Raw genomic sequence first — 21,593 nt, 5'->3', positions numbered from 1 at the left:
GTTAGTCATGCTGTGACTCACTTGTCGGGCTATAGGGGGTGTTAGTCCCACCTATTAAATTGGTTAATGGGAGTTTGTCCCTTGAATATAGTGTTTAGGGGGTGTTAGTCCCACCTAGCTTATGGTTAATGGGTGTTAGTCCCATATACTTCGTGTTTAGGGGGTGTCAGTCCCACCTAGGTCATTCTTAATGGGTGTTACTCCCATATTTTTTGTGTTTAGGGGTGTTAGTCCCACCTAGGTCATTGTAATGGGTGTTTGTCCCGTTTTAGGGGGTGAGAGTCCTACCTATGCTATTAGTAATGGGTATTTGTCCTTTTTACTAAACTTAAAGGGGGTGTGAGTCCCGCCTTGGTCATGTTTGGGTTGGGTCTTAGTCCCATTTATGTTTATGTACATCTGGGTGTTAGACCCATATACTCAGAGTTTAGGGGGTGTCTTCCCACCTACGTTTTAGTGATGGGTGAGGTCCACCCATTGTATATTTGTTCTGATAGTCATTCTTCCTGTATATTTCTTCAATTTCTAGAGTAATTGTAGTTGTTTTCTATTGTGATTCTCTGCGTTTTTATATAAGTATCTTTTGTGGTGTCTACTCAATTTCTGTTTGGGAGTTTAACGTTCTTTTCGTGTCTTATTAAAAGAGGAGGTTGGTGATAGTGTGTGAGTTTAATGTTCTCTTTGGTGTCTTATTATAAGAGGAGGATGGTGATAGTTCATTCTTATTTTGTCATCCTTTTCTTCTCCTTTTTCTTTCGTGTTATAGTCTGGTTCCCTTTCGTGGTATAGTTTATTCATCTTACCCTTGGGTTTTGGACTATTTATCTCTTGTTTAGATTTTGTGTATAGTTGTTTTGAACTTTGAATATTGTTGGTTTATTTTCAATTGTAAAGAAGGGAGATATTGTAGTATCTTCATGTAAGGTTATTACTGTCGCCTGTATCTTGTAACTAGATGCTTAGCCAGTGTGAGAGTTCCATGTGGAATGTTGACGTGACTGGAATGTTGGAGGTTGCTGTGAGACAGTTGAGAGGATGGGCTGAGCAGCTAGCAGGCTGCTCCTGGTGGGTCTATTCTATGGACTTAATTAACTTAATAAATATACTTAAGATCTATCCTGGCTACGTCTGCTGTGTCACATCAATCTATGGAACCAGGTCACTTCAGTCTACTGGGCTCTAAACCTATCTGCCAGCACCAATTGTAATTTACCTAATTACCATATGCCTTATAACCAGAGCCCTGGCCCTGGGGCTGGTAAGCAGAGCCCATGCACAGTCAGAGTCAGTTACCACCAGTATCAAGCAAAATGTGGGAGTGATTAGGGCAAAAAGGAAGATTTTTGCACACACCTCCTCCTGCACCCCGTCTTCCCTTTCCATTCAGTGTGATTACACCTGCTCCTACCCCCTTCTTCCCTTTCCATCCAGTGTGATTACACCTGCACCTACCCCCTTCTTCCCTTTCCATCCAGTGTGATTATACCTGCACCTACACGCCATCCTTCATTTACATCCAGTGTGATTGCACCTCCTGCTACACAGCTGATTCCCTTTCCAATCAGTGGGATGACAGCTCCTCCTACAGCCCTTCTTCCCTTTCCATTCAGTGTGATTACACCTCACCCTACAGCGCATCTTACCTCCAAGTGGGGTGCCTCACTCTCACTATCACTGTGGGATGCTGCACTATCATTACGGGATGCTGCAATCTTACTATCATTGTGGGATGCTGCTCTCTCACTATCACTGTGGGATGCCGCACACTCACTTTCATTGCCTCGCTCTTAATATCGTTGTGGGATGTCGCACTCTCACTATCACTGTGGGATGCCGCACGCTCACTATCATTGCCTCGCTCTTAATATCGTTGTGGGATGCCGCACTCTTACTATCATTGTGGGATGCCACTCTCTTACTATCACTGTGGGATGCCGCACTCTTACTATCACTGTGGGATGCTGCACTCTTACTATCATTGTGGGATGCCACACTCTTACTATCACTGTGTGATGCCGCACTCTTACTATCATTGTGGGATGCCTCACTCTTACTATCACTGAGGGATCTACACTCTTACTATCATTATGGGATGCCACACTCTTACTATCATTTTGGGATAGCACACTCTTACTATCATTGAGGGATCTACATTCTTACTATCATTATGGGATGCTTCACTCTTACTATCATTGAGGGGATGCTGCACTCTTACTATCATTGTGGGATGCCGCACTCTTACTATCCTTGTTTGTTGCCGCACTCTTACTGTCATTTTGGGATGTCGCACTCTTTTCTATCCTTGTGGGATGCTTCACTCTTACTATCATTGTGGGATGTTGCACTCTTACTATCACTCTGGGATGCCGCACTCTTACTATCATTGTGGGATGCCACACTCTTACTATCACTGTGTGATGCCGCACTCTTACTATCATTGAGGGGATGCTGCACTCTCACTATCATTGTGGGATGCCACACTCTTACTATCACTGTGGGATGCCGCACTCTTACTATCACTGTGGGATGCTGCACTCTTACTATCATTGTGGGATGCCACACTCTTACTATCACTGTGGGATGCCGCACTCTTACTATCATTGTGGGATGCCACACTCTTACTATCACTGTGGGATGCTGCACTCTTACTATCATTGTGGGATGCCGCACTCTCACTATCATTGAGGGGATGCTGCACTCTTACTATCATTGTGGGATGTCGCAATCTTACTATCACTGTGGGATGCTGCACTCTTACTATCATTGTGGGATGCCGCACTCTCACTATCATTGAGGGGATGCTGCACTCTTACTATCGTTGTGGGATGTCACACTCTTACTATCACTGTGGGATGCTGCACTCTTACTATCATTGTGGGATGCCACACTCTCACTATCATTGTGGGATGCCGCACTCTTACTATCACTGTGGAATGCTGCACTCTTACTATCATTGTGGGATGCCACACTCTCACTATCATTGTGGGATGCAGCACTCTCACTATCATTGTGGGATGCCGCACTCTCACTATCATTGTGGGATGCCACACTCTTACTATCACTGTGGGATGCCGCACTCTTACTATCACTGTGGGATGCCGCACTCTTACTATCATTGTGGGATGCCTCACTCTTACTATCACTGAGGGATCTACACTCTTACTATCATTATGGGATGCCACACTCTTACTATCATTGTGGGATAGCACACTCTTACTATCATTGAGGGATCTACATTCTTACTATCATTATGGGATGCTTCACTCTTACTATCATTGAGGGGATGCTGCACTCTTACTATCATTGTGGGATGACGCACTCTTACTATCCTTGTTTGATGCCGCACTCTTACTGTCATTTTGGGATGTCGCACTCTTTTCTATCATTGTGGGATGCCACACTCTTACTATCATTGTGGGATGTTGCACTCCTACAATCATTGTGGGATGCTGCACTCTTACTATCACTCTGGGATGCCGCACTCTTACTATCATTGTGGGATGCTTCACTCTTACTATCATTGAGGGGATGCTGCACTCTTACTATTATTGTGGGATGCCGCACTCTTACTATCCTTGTTCGATGCCGCACTCTAACGGTCATTTTGGGATGTCGCACTCTTACTATCCTTGTGGGATGCTTCACTCTTACTATCATTGTGGGATGCCACACTCTTACTATCATTGTGGGATGCCGCACTCTTACTATCATTGTGGTATGCTACACTCTTACTATCATTGTGGGATGCCGCACTCTTACTATACTTGTGGGATGCTTCACTCTTACTATCATTGTGGTATGCTACACTCTTACTATCATTGTGGGATGCCGCACTCTTCACCTGCATCCGGACCCGCCCCACACCAGCACCCGCCAAGCCGAACACCAGCAGCAACCACCTCAAGTGCATCCTGCTCAACACCCGCTCCGTCCACAGACACGCCGTTCAACTCTGGAACCTCCTCGACACCACAGCTCCTGACGTTGCCTTCCTCACGGAAACCTGGATGAACGACTCCTCAGCGCCCGACATCACCATCGCCATCCCAGAGGGCTACAAGATCATCCGGAGAGACCGCGACAACCAGACTGGAGGAGGCATCGCCATCATCCACAGGGACACCATCCGTATCTCGACCAACGCCGACAACACCCTGACAACCGCCGAACACCTGCACTTCCAGATCCACACCGACCCCAAGACCACCCTCAGAGGCACCCTGATCTACCGACCCCCGGGACCACGCACTCAATTCAGCGAAGACATCGCCGACTTCATCAGCCCGCACACCCTCCCCTCTGCTGACTACATCCTCCTCGGGGACATCAACTTCCACCTGGAGAACAACAACGACCGCAACACCACCTCCCTGCTTGACAACCTCACCACCCTCGGACTCAAGCAGCTGGTGACCAACCCCACCCACCTCGCCGGACACACACTCGACGCCGTCTTCTCGTCCAGCAAAGACATCTCCTTCAGCCACGCCACTGGACTCCACTGGACGGACCACAGCTGCATCCACTTCAGCTTCAAAAGAACCACGGTCCACCACCACCAGCAACAGGCTGCACGAAGAAGCTGGAACAAGATCACAGCCGAGCAACTCGCCGCATCCCTGAGCCAGCACCCTCCCGCCAGCTCACCGAACCCCAGCCAAGCCGCCGACAACCTCACGAAATGGATCTCCACCTGCGCGGACGAGCTCGCCCCTCTGAGGACCCCGCCCAGCAGACCCGGAAGCAAGAAGGCCCCGTGGTTCACCGACGAACTCAAGAGCTCCAAGAAGAACTGCCGAGCTCTCGAGAAAGCCTGGAGAAGAGACCCAACGTCGGACAACATGACTACCCTCAAGCTCGCCACCCGAATGCACCATCAACTGATCCACGCCACCAAGAAAACAGCATTCAAGGACCGGCTGGACAACAACGCACACAACAGCAAGGAACTCTTCAACATCGTCGGAGAGCTCTCCAACCCCAACGCCGGAACCAACGACATCACCCCATCGCAAGACCTCTGCAACTCCCTCGCCTCCTACTTCCACAACAAGATCGCTGACATACACAACAGCTTCAGAACACAACCAACGCTCCCCACGACCAAACCAACGCCCCCCACCACCACCCTCAACGCCTGGACACCGATCAACCTCGAAGACACCATCAGCACGATGAACTCCATCCACTCCGGATCCCAAACCGACCCCTGCCCTCACCACATCTTCAACAAGGCCGACGCTGTCATCGCACCCCACCTGCGGGACATCATCAACACCTCCCTCGACACCGCCACCTTCCCTGAGAGCTGGAAGCACGCCGAACTCAACGTTCTACTAAAGAAACCAACGGCGGACCCCACCGAACTCAAGAACTACCGCCCCATCTCGCTCCTCCCGTTTCCAGCCAAAGTCATCGAGAAGACCATCAACAAGCAACTGGCAGCCTTCCTCGAGACGACCGGTTCCCTCGACCCTTCCCAGTCAGGCTTCCGGGCCAACCACAGGACCGAGACCGCCCTCATCGCTGCCACCGACGACATCCGAACCCTGCTGGACAATGGAGAAACAGCGGCCCTCATCCTCCTAGACCTCTCCGCGGCATTCGACACTGTCTGCCACCGCACCCTTGTGCAGCGCCTCAACAACGTCGGAATCCAGGAGAAGGCACTGGATTGGATCATCTCCTTCCTCACCGGAAGGACACAGAGAGTCCGCCTGCCCCCGTTCAGATCAGAAGCCACGGAAGTCATCTGCGGCGTCCCTCAGGGCTCCTCGCTCAGCCCCACCCTCTTCAATGTCTACATGAGCCCCCTCGCGGCCATCGCACGCCAACACATCCTGAACATCATCTCCTACGCCGATGACACCCAGCTGATCCTCTCCCTGACCAACGACCCCGCCACCGCCAGAGCCAACCTACACGAAGGGATGAAAAACGTGGCCGAGTGGATGACGACCAGCCGCCTGAAACTGAACACAGACAAGACGGAAGTCCTCATCCTGGGCTCCTCACCTTCCGCCTGGGACGACTCCTGGTGGTCCCCCGCCCTGGGCAACGCACCCAAACCGACAGACCACGCACGCAACCTGGGCTTCATCCTGGACTCCTCCCTCTCCATGACCAGACAAGTCAACGCCGTCTCCTCGTCCTGTTTCAACATCCTGCGCATGCTACGTAAGATCTTCCGGTGGATCCCCACCGAGACCAGGAAGACGGTCACCCAGGCCCTCGTCACCAGTCGATTGGACTACGGCAACTTCCTCTACGCCGGTACCACCGCCAAGCTCCAGAAGAGACTCCAGCGGATCCAGAACGCCTCGGCGAGACTCATCCTCGATGTCCCCAGACGAACTCACATCTCCAAACACCTGAGAGACCTGCACTGGCTCCCGATCAACAAAAGAATCTCCTTCCGGCTCCTCACCCACGCACACAAAGCCCTACACAACCAAGGCCCGACCTACCTCAACAGCCGCCTCAACTTCTACGCTCCCAAACGCCACCTCCGCTCGACCAGTCACGCCCTCGCAGCCGTCCCCCGCATCCACAGAGCGACAACAGGAGGAAGATCCTTCTCCCACCTGGCCGCCAAGACTTGGAACGCCCTCCCGACCGACCTACGCCTGACCCAAGACCACCTCTCCTTCAGGAAGAAGCTCAAGACCTGGTTGTTCGAGCAGTAGCGGACCCCCCCCCCTAGCGCTTTGAGACCCTCCGGGTGAGTAGTGCGCTTTATAAATGCCTATGATTGATTGATTGATTGATCATTGTGGGATGCTACACTCTTACTATCATTGTGGGATGCCACACTCTTACAATCATTATGGGATGCCACACTCTTACTATCATTGTGGGATGCCACACTCTTACAATCATTATGGGATGCCACACTCTTACTATCATTGTGGGATGATGCACTCTTACTATCATTGTGGGATGATGCACTCTTACTATCATTGTGGGATGCCACACTCTTACTATCATTATGGGATGCCACACTCTTACTATCATTGTGTGATGCCGCATTCTTACTAACATTGTGGGATGCCACACTCTTACTACCATTGTGTGATGCCGCACTCTTACTAACATCGTGGGATGCCACATTCTTACTATCATTGTGGGATGCCGCACTCTTACTATCATTGTGTGATGCCGCACTCTTACTAACATTGTGGGATGCCACACTCTCACTATCATTGTGGGATGCCGCACTCTTACTGTCATTCTAGGATGCCGCACTCTTACTATCATTGTGGGATGCCACATTCTTACTATCATTGTGGGATGCCTCACTCTTACTATCATTATGCGATGCCGCACTCTTACTAACATTGTGGGATGCCACACTCTTACTATCATTGAGGGATCTACATTCTTAGTATCATTATGGGATGCTTCACTCTTACTATCATTATGGGATGCCACACTCTTACTATCATTGTGTGATGCCGCACTCTTACTAACATTGTGGGATGCCACACTCTCACTATCATTGTGGGATGCCGCACTCTTACTGTCATTCTAGGATGCCGCACTCTTACTATCATTGTGGGAGGCCACATTCTTACTATCATTGTGGGATGCCTCACTCTTACTATCATTATGCGATGCCGCACTCTTACTAACATTGTGGGATGCCACACACTTACTATCATTGGGGGATGCCACATTCTTACTATCATTGTGGGATGACGCACTCTTACTATCATTGTGTGATGCCGCACTCTTACTAACATTGTGGGATGCCACATTCTTACTATCACTGTGGGATGCTTCATTCTTACTATCATTGTGGGATGCCTCACTCTTACTATCACTGAGGGATCTACACTCTTACTATCATTATGGGATGCCACACTCTTACTATTTAGTTATAATTCAACTGAGCTTGAATAGACTGTAAATTTTATTACATTTTGCAGCTGTTTTTGCTCTATTTATTCATCTGTTTACAATGAACCACAAAGAGACTGGGCCTATGTTACTTTTGTTTGACATTTGTATTGATATTTTCCCATTGTACATGTAGTGTTTTATCTCATGATTTGCAATGATTTTGATTAATCGTGCAAAAATAAAGAACCATGAACCTTTCAAACATATGTATAATGTTGACACTTTACCTGATTTTGCGACTCTTGCTTGATATCTGTCCACTTATGCTGTTCCCAGGTCCTGATGAGGTCCGGTTGGTGAACGGCGCCTCTCTCTGCTCTGGAAGAGTGGAGGTCAGGCACAATGGTGTGTGGGGGACGGTGTGTGATGATTCCTGGGATCTGAATGATGCTTCAGTTGTCTGCAGACAGCTCGGCTGTATTTCAGCGGAAGAACATGAGTACAATCCAACATTCGGAAAGAGTTCTCTGCCTGTTGTCATGAGTAATGTCCAATGCAGAGGAGATGAGGCTGCTCTATGGAAGTGCCCACAACAAGGCTGGGAACACAATACCTGTCCTACAGGAAGGGACGCTGGGGTGACCTGCACAGGTAAGGAATGGAAACCAAGTGAAATAAAGTTATCTTTTCTCAAGAAATGTAATGAACATACACTGTAAACACATATTTGAGGCTAGATGCAAAGTGAAAGATTGCAACAAGCAATATACTCTGACTGCAATAACAACAGATGTAAGTTCTAGACTGGCTAACCCTCTGAAAACTCACAGATTCGCATCGAACTTAGAGGCAGCAGACACCCTGACACCGGCACTGTGGCACCGACTCTCATTTCTGCACAGAATAAACAGAGCACTTGCTTGCCAGCATCAACACACAGATTTGGCACTACTGAACAGCATTCTGCACATAGCTGCTAGATTTGTCTGGAAGTAGGGTTTTGGATATGCCAGGAAGAGTGGCGATTTGCTGTGTGTGCGTATGGTGGTTGTAGTGTGTGTATTGCACGGTGCTACCAGGTTCGGAGGAAATACCCTATAACCCCCGTATAAGTATGTGGATGTAAACCCACACAAGTTACTGAAAAGCCGAGTCCTGGGCACACGTTTAAATGATAAAAACAATGTTTGTTGAGGTTCTGAGCATTTGTAGAGCTGTTATTAAAGGTAAGGTTGCTGTTTTTGGGGCACTGAGGGAAGGATACAAATATGAGGAGAGAGTCTGAGGGAGCGGTACAGAAATAACAAACAGCAACGCTTATTGTGGTGATGGGTGATGTGGGATAATTAGTGATAAAGCATTATAGGCATGTAAATGTTATCCAACCTAAGAAAGCGAAATCCAGCATGCTGTACATGTAACATCAACAACAATAGAAAGGGAAACAGGACACAACTTGAATAGTGATATTCTGACCATACTCCAGACCACAATCGGAAATGGAGTAGTTATCGGTACAGGATATTATAGCGCCGTCTGAAGGAAAAGGGTCAAGACAGTGACTGAATCATAGAGGTAAACGGTTAACAGGGTAAGGGGGACAGACAGAGAGCGATGCAAGTAATTTCCCATCATCCACCTGCACATGAAGTGACATGATTGGCTTCCTGTCAAACTGTCTTCACGTAATGGAGGCTGTAACGCAGACGTGCTGTGCCAAAAGCATGTCAAAGCCAAGGATCCCTAACCTTCCTCCCTCCCTCCTCCCCCCATCGCCACCCCACCTCACCACGCCTGAGCCCTGGTCATATCTACCAGTGCGGCTGCTGAGCTTCGCCACCCAACACTGAAGGTGCATTCTGCTGCACCATCTGCCATTTCACATACACTCTCCCACACCCATCTCACTCCTCCCTCACACCTCACAAACCCAACATACTCAACACACGCCCAAACATACCTGACCCCCCTTACTACACCACACCACACCGCTCCATATCCTTCAAACTTTTCAACATTTGCTCCCTCGCTAAACACACCAACGAAATGTGGGATCTGTTACACAAGCACTCACCAGACCGTCTCTTTCAGACAAAACCTTTTTAACTTCATCGTCTGCTCACGTTATTGCCATGGCAGTCCCCCTGGATACAAGATCTCAGGACAAGACAAACAGACCGGCGGAATCACTGTTATCTTCAAAGAATCCATCCAATTCTCACCCACCTTGGAGAGCACCACCAGCAACATGGAACACTTCAACTTCAAACTCCTCATCATTGTGAACTACATCCTGGGTGGCACTGTTATCTACCGCCTTCCCAACCAAGCGCCAGCTTCAGTGGCACCATTGCAAATGTTGCCACCTCCCTGATTCTTGACTCAAGTGCCTTTATTTTACTTGGTGACGTTAACAACCAACTTGAGGACCTCACTGATTTCAGCACAGGCAACATCCTCAAGGGCCTGTCCAACCTCGGACTCTCTCAGTGAGTGGACCCCACACATGCTGTCAGATAACTACTAGACCCCATCTTCACCAGCTTCAGCAAACCCCCAGTAGACAAGCTGTTGGGAAGAATAAGCCCTCTCCTTGGTAAAGACGTGTACCCCTGCCCTGAGTACCCAACTGTATTATTGTCTGGATTCCTAATGCTGACCTTTTTGTCATAGCCAAACATGGATCATGTATGTGCGCCAGAACATAGGCCTGTCTCATGGTCTGCACTCATGTTGGACTGGGAGGGGCTCTTAAAGCACTATTCTTATAGTGGTGGAAGGCTACTGTCTTCAACAGTAGGTAAACAGCACAAGTGCAGTGGTGGCAGCATACCCTGTGATGTTTATAAGAAGTGACCAGATCTTTTTATCATCATAACTTTGCATGTGTAGAATTAGAATTAAAATACTTCTTTCATAAAAAAAGATATTTGACTGGACATTAATTTATTGTGGGAGCTGCATGCACATCGAGGTAATTGTCATGTCTACTAATCTGTATCTACAATTCCCTCTGAGGGAACGTTGACTGCTCCGGCTATCTTACCAATTGAGAGTCAGGTGAAGAAGGAGGCATATGACCCAACTGAGTGGGATCCATAGTAGGGTGGGCCCCAGGACAGCAGGAGAAAATGGCCCAACCACCTTGGTTAGCCCCGGTAACCCCTGCTTGCCCCATGGCCCTCTGAACGGGGTTCTGACATAAGCCCATCACAAGATCTCAGAAACATCTTGCTCTACGGACTCCTACACCACCAGCCTTGACACAAAAGCAAACTTCCCAAATCTATCTTTAACTTCAACACCTAGATCACCGCCTGCGCAGATACCCTGGTGCCTCTCAAAGCCAACACAACAAGACCACAAGCAAGCTGGAAAACATAAGAGCTCAGGCTCAACAAATGCCACTGCAAAAAACATGAAGGCAGGATGACACTTGAAAGAGCATCGGCAAATCCGTCCTCAGATGCTACTATCAACCAATCAGAACCACCAAACGCTCCATGGCCACCGACCTCATCGAAAGCAACTCCAACAAGGCAAGGGAATCTTTCCCATAGGTAATGCTTCACCACTTCGGCAGCAAGCTGTACCAATGTAACCTCCTCTCAAGACCTAGGCACCCAGCTGTCCTCATTCTTCACAAACAAGAAACAAGATCACCAGCATCGATGAAGACCTTCATACAGCAACAGGTTACCAAATGATCTACTTGCCGGTTGGGTGCTAAGTCCCCTCCCTCAGCAATGGATTGTGATGCACCTTCACCTTGTATCAGAGTGTCTCGCCAACCTTGGTATCCAGGCAAACACTGTATCAACAATCTCAGCACGTGAGCATGGAGAAGATTGTATTTGTGGTGTGACACATGAAGTGACAACAGGCTGGATGATGCTAGGACCTGGGGAGGGATTGCAATCCAGATAAATCTGTTACTTCGTTGTAGGGTCCAGATGAAATCTTCTGTATTACTTACTTTTACAGGAGAGTTTAAACACACGACTTGAAAAAGTCCATAGACTGAATAATTGCACAAAAAGATACAGTATTCTCACTCATGAAGCATAGGAATGTTAAAATATTTTTTTCTGCAAGAAATGCACTTAGAGCCAGAAGAAACTGAAAACATTCATAGAAGACTCTACTTGGCCTCCTACCCAATCTAATCAAAGATGGAAGAAAACGGTGTTTATTGAATCCATAGGCACCGATGTTGTGAAACCTTCCATACTTATTCTAGCAATTTGGGCCGGTTACTTCAATGGCATGACAGGAAAGGTTCAGGATCGGACCACTCCAATGAAGAATGCTCACACTTGGTTAGTGAAACAATTACGAGACATGCCTGTGCAGATTGATCTAGTCAATGTTTATCTCCTGCAAACCCCAAGAGGTGGTACATGCTGTTTTTACTCTGAACCACAGAGATCATCTACAAGGATTGACCGGGTTTTTATTAGTAGGGAGAAACCTGACTAGTGTGTTGGAATGGAGAATTCGGGCAGGACTGTGTCATTCCCATTTAACCGAATGTACCCAGATGATGACTCCGAGTTGAGGCCCTGGGGATTGCGCCTTCCAATCAATTCTTAAAGAGGAGCTGAGTGTGCATTTTTACATGAAAAGTAATAGGGTAGGATACTAAAATGTTATAATTACATATTGTCCTATCTTAATATTGAAGCACAAATATGGACAGAAATATCAAAGGTCAAGCATATATATGAAATTATAGGTTTATTTTTCTTAACTCTACAGTTCAGCTAAATGTATGGCAATTAAACAATTATAAGTACAGTCACCTGCCCATAATCAGGGTTTTCAAGACTTTTCAGACACTGAATTTGCACCAATCACCCCAAAAATCATTAATCATTAAGATTATCTAGGAAAAATCAATCTTCCTTGCCTCATGGGTGAACAGAGAAATGTAAAATTCCTGGTTCAAGATGGAAGAGCTGAATGCCTCATTATAATAATCAACATTTGTAAAGCGCCAACAATCACCCGTAAGGGTCTCTAGGCGCTGGGGTCCGTCGGGAAGATTAAGCAAGCTATTGCCCAGAGTCACATGGTGCTGTGCTAATCTGCCGCCGGCGCCGGGGATGAAACCATGATCCCCAGATTCCGAAGTCAGTCGCCCTGGCCGCGGTGCCACACCTCTTCCCTAATTAAATATGCCTAAAAATAGTCTTTCACCGGAGAATGCAAGCTCCCGTTAGAAGGTAGTTCTAAGTCGAAGACAGAAAAATGGGTCCGGGGCATGACCCACTAGATTGAACATTACTAAACATATGTTACTTTTCTTTCTTAGACATGTATATTTTAGAAAAATTTTGTCAGAGTCTAAACAGCGATCTCAAAATAATTTGGTTAATTTTTCTAGCTTCCCCCATGTACCTTCATGGCCCGCCCAGGCTTCTTCACAGCCTTCCGAGATGTAGAATCCTGGAGCTGCGCCTGATGCAGCAGCAGAACTGCCACGCCATACCATTCCTGTGGCGGGCTTATTTCCGCTCGAAGAGTCTCTATTGGCAGCCAGTCCCCAAAGTGCATATGAACTGGTCCAGAAGAAAATATACCCTATGGGGCAGATTTAAAAAAAATACATGTAATGAAGCGGAGCACCCAAAGAGGTTGCAGTACGTTGCGTGACAGGGAGGGAGCAGGAGATCTCCATATCTTTTATATGGCTATTTCCTCCCCTCTCCTTAGCGCCGGCACTGATTTTAGCTGCCGAATGCCAAGCACACACCTTAGCGCCATAGCGCGAGAGTGTGTGCATGAGTCTAACATACGTTTTTCCCACTTTGTATGTGTGCTGCACAGTGCAGCACGTATGCAATGTCGGAAAAGAAGAAATAAAAACATTTCTCCTGTTAGCGCCTCCTTTGAGGTGGTGTCAACTTTTAGCGCAAAACCCTGTCTGCAATTATTTGTAGATAGGGTTTTGCATCAAAAGACATAGGTGGTTGTATGGGAATACAACCTATGTAACGCCCCGTTGGTGCTAAGTGAAGCTAAGTAGTGCTTCTCGCGGATTTGCGCCACTTTTAGGGTACTTTCCAGCACATACCAAGTTTTGCAGAGGAAAGTAAATTACCCCCAAAAACTTTTGTGCTGGTTAGCATCACTTTTGTGATGGTAATCCAGCCCAACATGTTTGAAAATTTAGCCTAATGGAGCAAATTTTTTAAAAATATAAGCAACGCAGCACCCAAAGAGGCTGTGCTGCGTTGCATGACAGGGAGGAAGCAGGAGAGAACCATATCTTCTGAGATATGGCTCTCTCCACCCTCTCCCTAGCACTGGTGCTGATTTCAGCTGCTGAGCACCACGCACATACCTTAGCGTCATAGCGCTAGGGTGTGCGCCTGTGTCTAGCGTAGGCTTTTTATTGAAAGGGTACCCTTCCTGTACACAATACCATGCATATGTAGGTGTGCTGCACAGTACAGCAGGCATGCAAAGTCGGAAAAGGAAGGAAAAATAAAATTAATTCTCCTGTTAGCGCCTCCTCTGAAGTGGCGTTAGCTTTTGGTGCAAACCTCTGTCTATACTTCTTTGTGTATAGGGCTTTGCGTCAAAAGGCATGGATGGTTACATGGGAATGCCCATGTACCACCCATGTAAAGCCCCTTTGACGCTAAGTTTTGCGCTGGAAAGTAACTTTCCCCAAAAACTTTTTTTGCTGGTTAGTGTCACATTTGTGATGCTAAACCAGTGCAAAATGTTTGAAAATCTATCCCTAATGGCAGATTTTTTTAAAATACACGCAATGCAGCACCCAAAGAGGCTGTGCTCTGTTGCGTGACAGGGAGGGAGAAGGAGAACACAATATCTTCAGAGATATGCAGGGCTTGAAGTGGGATGAAATAACTGCGGGGTCCCTTAAAGGGGTGGGGCCACTGTAATTAAGGGCGTGGCCTAAAAGACTTAAGCTTCAAATCTGTGCTTAGCATAGTGTAGCGCCCAACTTGTATTTTGCTGTTTCTGTCATTGCAGTCAGATATATGATGCAACAAGTAACATTGCACCTACAACAAGTCGGGACTATTGGCTTTGTCAGTGGTTGCTAATTGCACAAGATAAATTAGCAGCAACTATGGTGTGTATATAATATTGAAAACATTTCCACTTTAAGCCCTGGTGACACCACGACAATGTTGCTGCTCTCGAGTTTCAAAAAGAAAAGGGAAATCCGGAGAGAAAATGACTCTCTTTAAAGGATTTCCCTTCCCCTAGAACGCTCACATGGCATGACATCATGCCGTAACTTTCCACTAGTGAGAAGTGAGCAGTTCGAGCACGCGCACATCGATGTGCTGCTGTCACTGCAGTCCAGGAAAAACAGACCGCCTGTGCCAGGGCACAAAACAGAGACTGATAGAGACCCGTTTCGAGGCCCCCTTTAAAAAACTGCTTGTTGCTCAGCACCGGTGAGACCCGGCCCACTTAAAGCCCTGGAGATATGGCTGATTCCTCCCCTCTCCCTAGTGCCAGTGCTGATTTCAGCTACTGAGTGCCACGCACGCGCTTTAGTGCCATAGTTCCAGGGGGTGCGCGTGAGTCTAGCATAGGTTTTGTATGGGAAGGATACCCTTCCTATACAACATACCAGGCTAGACATTTCTTTTGTTAGCGGCTCTCTTGGAGTGGCGTTAACTTTCAGCGCAAAACCCTGTCTACAATTCTTTGTGGATAGGGTTTTGCGTCAAAAGACATGGATGGTAGCACAGGAATGCCCATTTACCACCCATGTAATGCCCCCTTGAAACAGTGTTTCGCGCTGCTTTGTGCTACTTTTAGGGTATTTTACAGCACAAAACAACTTTTACGCTTTAAAGTACATTTGAAAAAAAACATTTTGTGCTGGTTAGCATCACTTTTGTGATGCTAGCCAGCAACAAAATGTTTGAAAATCCATCCCTAAGTGTCCTTGCAACAGAAAAGATGAGAAAACCACTTGTTAAAAGGGTAGACAAAAACCGAATGTAGTGATAGTGACGATACACTGGCCTCTAAATGAGAGTTTTCATTTATTTGGATTTCTATTGTGCAATGTAATTGTCGCAATTAAAGAAACAACCTGTACAAAACCATAGTTAAAGATAAAAAGCTATTGAAAAAATAACCAAGATATCAAAGAACTGTAAATTTACAATCTGAGAAGGGCTTAAAAATATCGGGCCCTTCTAATGCTGCGTTATTATTATTCTCTGCAAATGATTGACATGTGCCTCTAAATATATCATGATATTCGGGTGTTTTGCATGATTCTTTCGATTCCTGTTAAAAGAATTCCAAAGGCTCTGCCCAGCCTTCCTGTGCAAAGAAAAAGAAAGGGCTCAGGACGTTTCCATGGTCAGCCAAAGGCATAAAGGAAGGGCTCAGGACGTTTCCATGGTCAGCCAAAGGTGTAAAGAAAGGGCTCAGGACGTTTCCATGGTCAGCCATAGGTATAAAGAAAGGGCTCAGGACGTTTCCATGGTCAGCCAAAGGTGTAAAGAAAGGGCTCAGGACGTTTCCATGGTCAGCCAAAGATGTACAGAAAGGGCTCAGGACGTTTCCATGGTCAGCCAAAGGTGTAAAGAAAGGGCTCAGGACGTTTCCATGGTCAGCCAAAGATGTAAAGAAAGGGATCAGGACGTTTCCATGGTTAGCCAAAGTTGTAAAGAAAGGGCTCAGGACATTTCCATGGTCAGCCAAAGATGTAAAGAAAGGGCTCAGGACGTTTCCATGGTCAGCCAAAGGTGTAAAGAAAGGGCTCAGGACGTTTCCATGGTCAGCCAAAGGTGCAAAGAAAGGGCTCAGGACGTTTCCATGGTCAGCCAAAGGTGTAAAGAAAGGGCTCAGGACGTTTCCATGGTCAGCCAAAGATGTAAAGCAAGGGCTCAGGACGTTTCCATGGTCAGCCAAAGGTGTAAAGAAAGGGCTCAGGACGTTTCCATGGTCAGCCAAAGATGTAAAGAAAGGGCTCAGGACGTTTTCATGGTCAGCCAAAGGTGTAAAGAAAGGGCTCAGGACGTTTCCATGGTCAGCCAAAGATGTAAAGCAAGGGCTCAGGACGTTTCCATGGTCAGCCAAAGGTGTAAAGAAAGGGCTCAGGACGTTTCCATGGTCAGCCAAAGGTGTAAAGAAAGGGCTCAGGACGTTTCCATGGTCAGCCAAATGTGTAAAGAAAGGGCTCAGGACGTTTCCATGGTCAGCCAAAGGTGTAAAGAAAGAGCTCAGGAAGTTTCCATGGTCAGCCAAAGGTGTAAAGAAAGGGCTCAGGACGTTTCCATGGTCAGCCAAAGGTGTAAAGAAAGGGCTCAGGACGTTTCCATGGTCAGCCAAAGGTGTAAAGAAAGGGCCCAGGACGTTTCCATGATCAGCCAAAGATGTAAAGAAATGGCTCAGGACGTTTCCATGGTCAGCCAAAGATGTGAAGGTTCACATGTCTGCATAACAAAGGCCAAGTAATCAACTTGGCTGATACCTGCTGGCCATGACTGTCGGAGATGGGGGGATGGGCTCTCCTGCAGCCAATACACACACCTTGGCTACGTGAGCAGACAGAGCAGGAGGCCAGGAGCAGTGGGTGCGACTCGCTGAAAGGCTGAAGATCTGGTCAAAGCGTTGTTTTGTCTCTGCTCATAGAATAGATGCGTGTCAGTGATTATAGCAAACACGTTTGTCCAAGCTCACGAAAAACTCGTAAAAAGTATTGTTTTCAAGTTCAGTAAATGGTGAGCAGTAACATTCCTATAAAGGCAACAGCAGCCTACTTTGGACATTGGAATCCTGGTTTGAGTCCCAGGGTTTGCTAAACCTCCCGTGATTATGGAAAATGTATTAATTCTCTTGGGGGCATATCTACAACAACCGGCGATAATTATCGCTAAGCGCACTTAGCGCTAGGATAATTATCGCCGGCCAGCGTGGATTTTTATCGCTGAGATAGCGTGCTATTAGCAACGCTTATCTCAAAAGCTTATCTCTTGGTTCTGTTTAGGAGGGTGTCTACCGCATGCGGCACCATGACAATGAGGGTATTATCTAATAACAATCCGGCAGACTGGCGAATGGAAACTGCTGCTGCTGCTGCTGCTGCTCTCAAACAGCTAGGTAAAGCCTAGCGGTAAAGGCATAGAGTCGAGTTGTGATTTTAATGCTTGACTGTAAATAGAGTGGCTCTCGCAATACCCTTGAGGAGCTCTCTTGAACCGGAAGCTTCGGCCTGCTAAGGAGAAGCCAAAAATATCCCTACTTCCCTCAGCAATAGGTATGCTGAAGAATGCATTTTTGAGGTCAATGTCAGAAAACCAGGAAGCTGAGGCAGGTATCATTGTCAATATGGCATTAATGTCTGGGACAACAGGGAATTGAGGCACTACAATCTTATTAACTTCTCTGAGATCAATCACAAACCGATAAACAGGTGGCTGGGAGGGGTCGGTCCGTTTAAAAACAGGTAGAATAGTCTCTTCGACCACACCATTCTGTACCAAATCATGAACTATAGTCAAAAGAGCCTTTTCGCCGTCACTGGAAATTTTATACTGTGGGATGCGAGGAAATTTAACATTAGGCTTAATCGTACAATATATGGCGGAATTTGTAAGAGGCCCACATCATTTGGGCCGGTAGCCCAGAGGGTGGCGGGAAGAGACTGTAATTCAGGAGGGAGCTGGTCTTTAGACAAATACATCGGTGACGTCAGTTTCTTACCTAGGGTAAGACGTACCCCGGAAGGAGAGCAGTGCAATGTCGCATACAATCTCTTCAACAAATCCAAACCCAACAAATTTTCACCACAACCAGTTGTTAGAAGAAGCGGGGCCTCCAATTTGTAAGGACCTATCGAAATGGGCAAAGGACGTGAAACTGGGTTTTGAACTGGGGCACCAGAAAAACCCACAGAAACATTTGTACAGCCAGACAAAGGTGCCCCAGGGAGTTTAGAGTGAATCATAGAGCTCTTGGTCGCACCAGTGTCTAATAGGAATGGCTCTGTAACACCTAGTGCTACCACATCAACATAAGGCCCGTTCTGGTCCACTGGAACTGATACTACTCCCTTACTTTGTCCAAGGCTGCCCTAGCTAGATTGGCCATTCTGGCTCCCATCCTCAGTATAGTAATCATCATTGTAATAGTTGGTAGACTGAACATTGTGCTGATCAAAATAATTTGTGGAGTTTCCAGGGATCATGGAACTTTGGTTATTAGGCGGTGTACCCCGTCCTCTACCCCTGGGTGTTGACTGGTAACCACCCCGGCCTCGTGATCCGGGGGTGCGTTGTAACAAAACCGGGCAATTATACTTTAAATGGCCTTCCTCTTTACAGTAGGCGCATTGATTCTGGCCCAGTGGTGGTCGGAGAACCAAAGGCCCAGGCCTCTGCAACTGTCTCTGAAATTGTGGAGGCGGCTGATATTCCTGTTGGGCAGGGCGAGGAGGATAAGCTTGCTGCAAGAGAACTTTCGTTTTCAGCTCTTTCGTCTTTTTATCAAGTTTCTCTTTCTCCTCTTTATCCCTATTTTCATAATACTGGGCAGTGGCCAATATCTGGGCAGAAGACGATACAGCCCACGCACTTTCGGAATTCTTTAATTTATTAGATATTTCCAGAACCAAATTAGACACAAATTTATCTACAAACAGTCGTTGGCCACCTTCCGTGCTCATATCCTGACCACTATGGTCGATAAACGTCTCCTCGAAATGAGTGAAGAAATCAGAGACATTTTCATCCGCTTTCTGCTTACAAGCTGCTAACTTATCCCAATTAACTCGCAGAGGAGGCATCATTGTTTTCAGTAAGGCAATGATCCTGGCTGGGAGTTCTGTAATTAAAGGCTCAGGTTTGGCACCACCCACTTGGAGTCTGTCCGCGGCAAGTATGGCAGCCCAATTACCCCCCAATTCCGCGGGATGGTCCTCCTTCCGAATCCTAGCCCATAATGGTTGCAGGACCACATTACCCATTAGCATGTCTATATTGGCCAAATTCATAACACATGCATCAACAGTTTGGGACAGCTCTTTGTAGTACCCAGCAGGATTTTTACGGGGGTCCGGTAAAGACTGTTTAAGGGCCAGTACCTCAGATCGTTTCCAGGGAACATGTACCCACACACATTGGAAGTGAGCAGGTATAAGAGGATTACCACCCTGAGCTGCGACTTCCTCTCTCCACACTGGGGGAACCTCTCTCATAGGATAGTGTTTTAATTTTCGCCTAACTGAGGAATTGCGTTTTGGGAAAGAACGGCAAGCAAACATCTTTCTGAACGTGACGAGCGTCCCTACCGCATCCTCGACCTCAGCGTCCACAATTAATCCTTTATCAATCTCGGCCTGTACATCTAGCAGGCCCTGGGGAACTGGCCCCAATCCCATATCTTCCCATTCTTGACTCAAAACATTGCACATAACATAAAAAACGTATCTTTGCGTAGGTGCTTCCCACTGGTGAAAGGTGAGCATAATGTCTTGCAAATTATACTGCGAGCCGTTCATGACCCACCGTCGGGCAAGGAGGTCTAGCACTCCCCGTTCGTCTGGACCGGGGAGTTGACTATGAGTTTGCCTGCGAGGAAGAGCGGGAGTAGTTTGCAAAGCCCCAAAGATAGGGGACAAAAGGCCAGAAACGGTATCGATCATCCGTTTCCGAGCGGAGGGAGAATTCTTCATGAGGACAGGAGACATTATATTAGGCGGAGCAGGTGAGGCGGTAGCATTTATATTAAGCGGAGCTGGAGAGGGAGTAGCATCTACGAAGGGAGCCGACGGGAAGGGAGAACTCGGTAATGCCGGAATAGGTCGTAATGTGGGTGCGGGAACCAATTGTGGAGTGACGGGTGGAACAACAGGTGGGGCAGGCACTAACAATAAGGGTGCATTCACTCTCGGGGGAGGCGGTAATACGGGAGGTACATTAGTCCCCTGCGCATAGGGCGGGGGTAGCCTCAACAGATGAGACATTAAAGGGTCCTTCTCAAGCTCCACACTTTTCTCTACAGGGGGAGTCGGCAACACTGGATAACATCTATCGACCACCATACGATGTTGCCTATCTAGAATCTCAATCGCACGATCGGTCTCATCATTTTTAAATTGCTGAGCAGCTTGTACAATAGTCATATTTCTCCTATTTTTTTTAGCTTGTTTCATTTCTTTCTGTCTGGCCTCCTTGCGCCATAAGCGAAAGGAGTCAAACATAGCCGGCCGGGCTTTTCTTTTAAACAGGGCGTTTTCCAAATTATCTAAGATATCGAGCTCATAACTGCCGTTCTTCGGCCACCGTAAAACACCATCTTTCCTGGTATAGCGAACCCATGCCTCATTAAACACTATGGGGCCAATACCATGTTTAGAGTATACTTCATACGTAGGAGTTCCGGCCGGAGGAATTGGACAAGAGTCCTCCAGTCGGGAATCCCTATTGCAACCAAAACCAAACCAAGTACTAAACTTATTAAAACCAGGCATCGTTAGCACACTAGTTTTCTTACAAACTTCAAGGGGGATTAATTAGTCACTTTACGGTACACAAACTGTACACACACCGCGGTTTCGGCTTTTGCAAAAGTCGAACAAAACAAAACAAAGACAAAGGAGTGGCCACTATACTTAACTTATCCAGATGAGTCCCACGCCAACAGAGGTCTGTTCTAATGTCTCACCATACCAAAACCAAGAGGGCCAAAGCGTGGCGGCAGTCAGGGCAGCAGGTCTTCGCAGCCGTTAGAGAGGAGAAGCC

The 21,593-nt window shown here is 47.2% G+C and overlaps 1 protein-coding gene across 1 annotated transcript in view; it reads left to right on the top strand.

Moving 5' to 3' along the window:
• LOC146859531 (CD5 antigen-like) overlaps window positions 1-21,593 on the top strand; it is a 628,425-nt gene that overhangs the window by 206,061 nt on the left and 400,771 nt on the right. The window contains exon 3 of the mRNA XM_085650238.1: window positions 8,179-8,493. Within this exon, the coding sequence (XP_085506364.1) occupies window positions 8,179-8,493 (315 nt within the window). The remainder of the gene's footprint in view (window positions 1-8,178; window positions 8,494-21,593) is intronic.

The sequence above is a fragment of the Triturus cristatus genome, chromosome 3_2 (genome assembly GCF_964204655.1).
Source record: "Triturus cristatus chromosome 3_2, aTriCri1.1, whole genome shotgun sequence".
Classification (NCBI taxonomy): Eukaryota; Metazoa; Chordata; class Amphibia; order Caudata; family Salamandridae; genus Triturus; species Triturus cristatus.
Note: the sequence above shows the minus strand (reverse complement) of the source record. Positions and strands in the feature narration are given on the sequence as shown.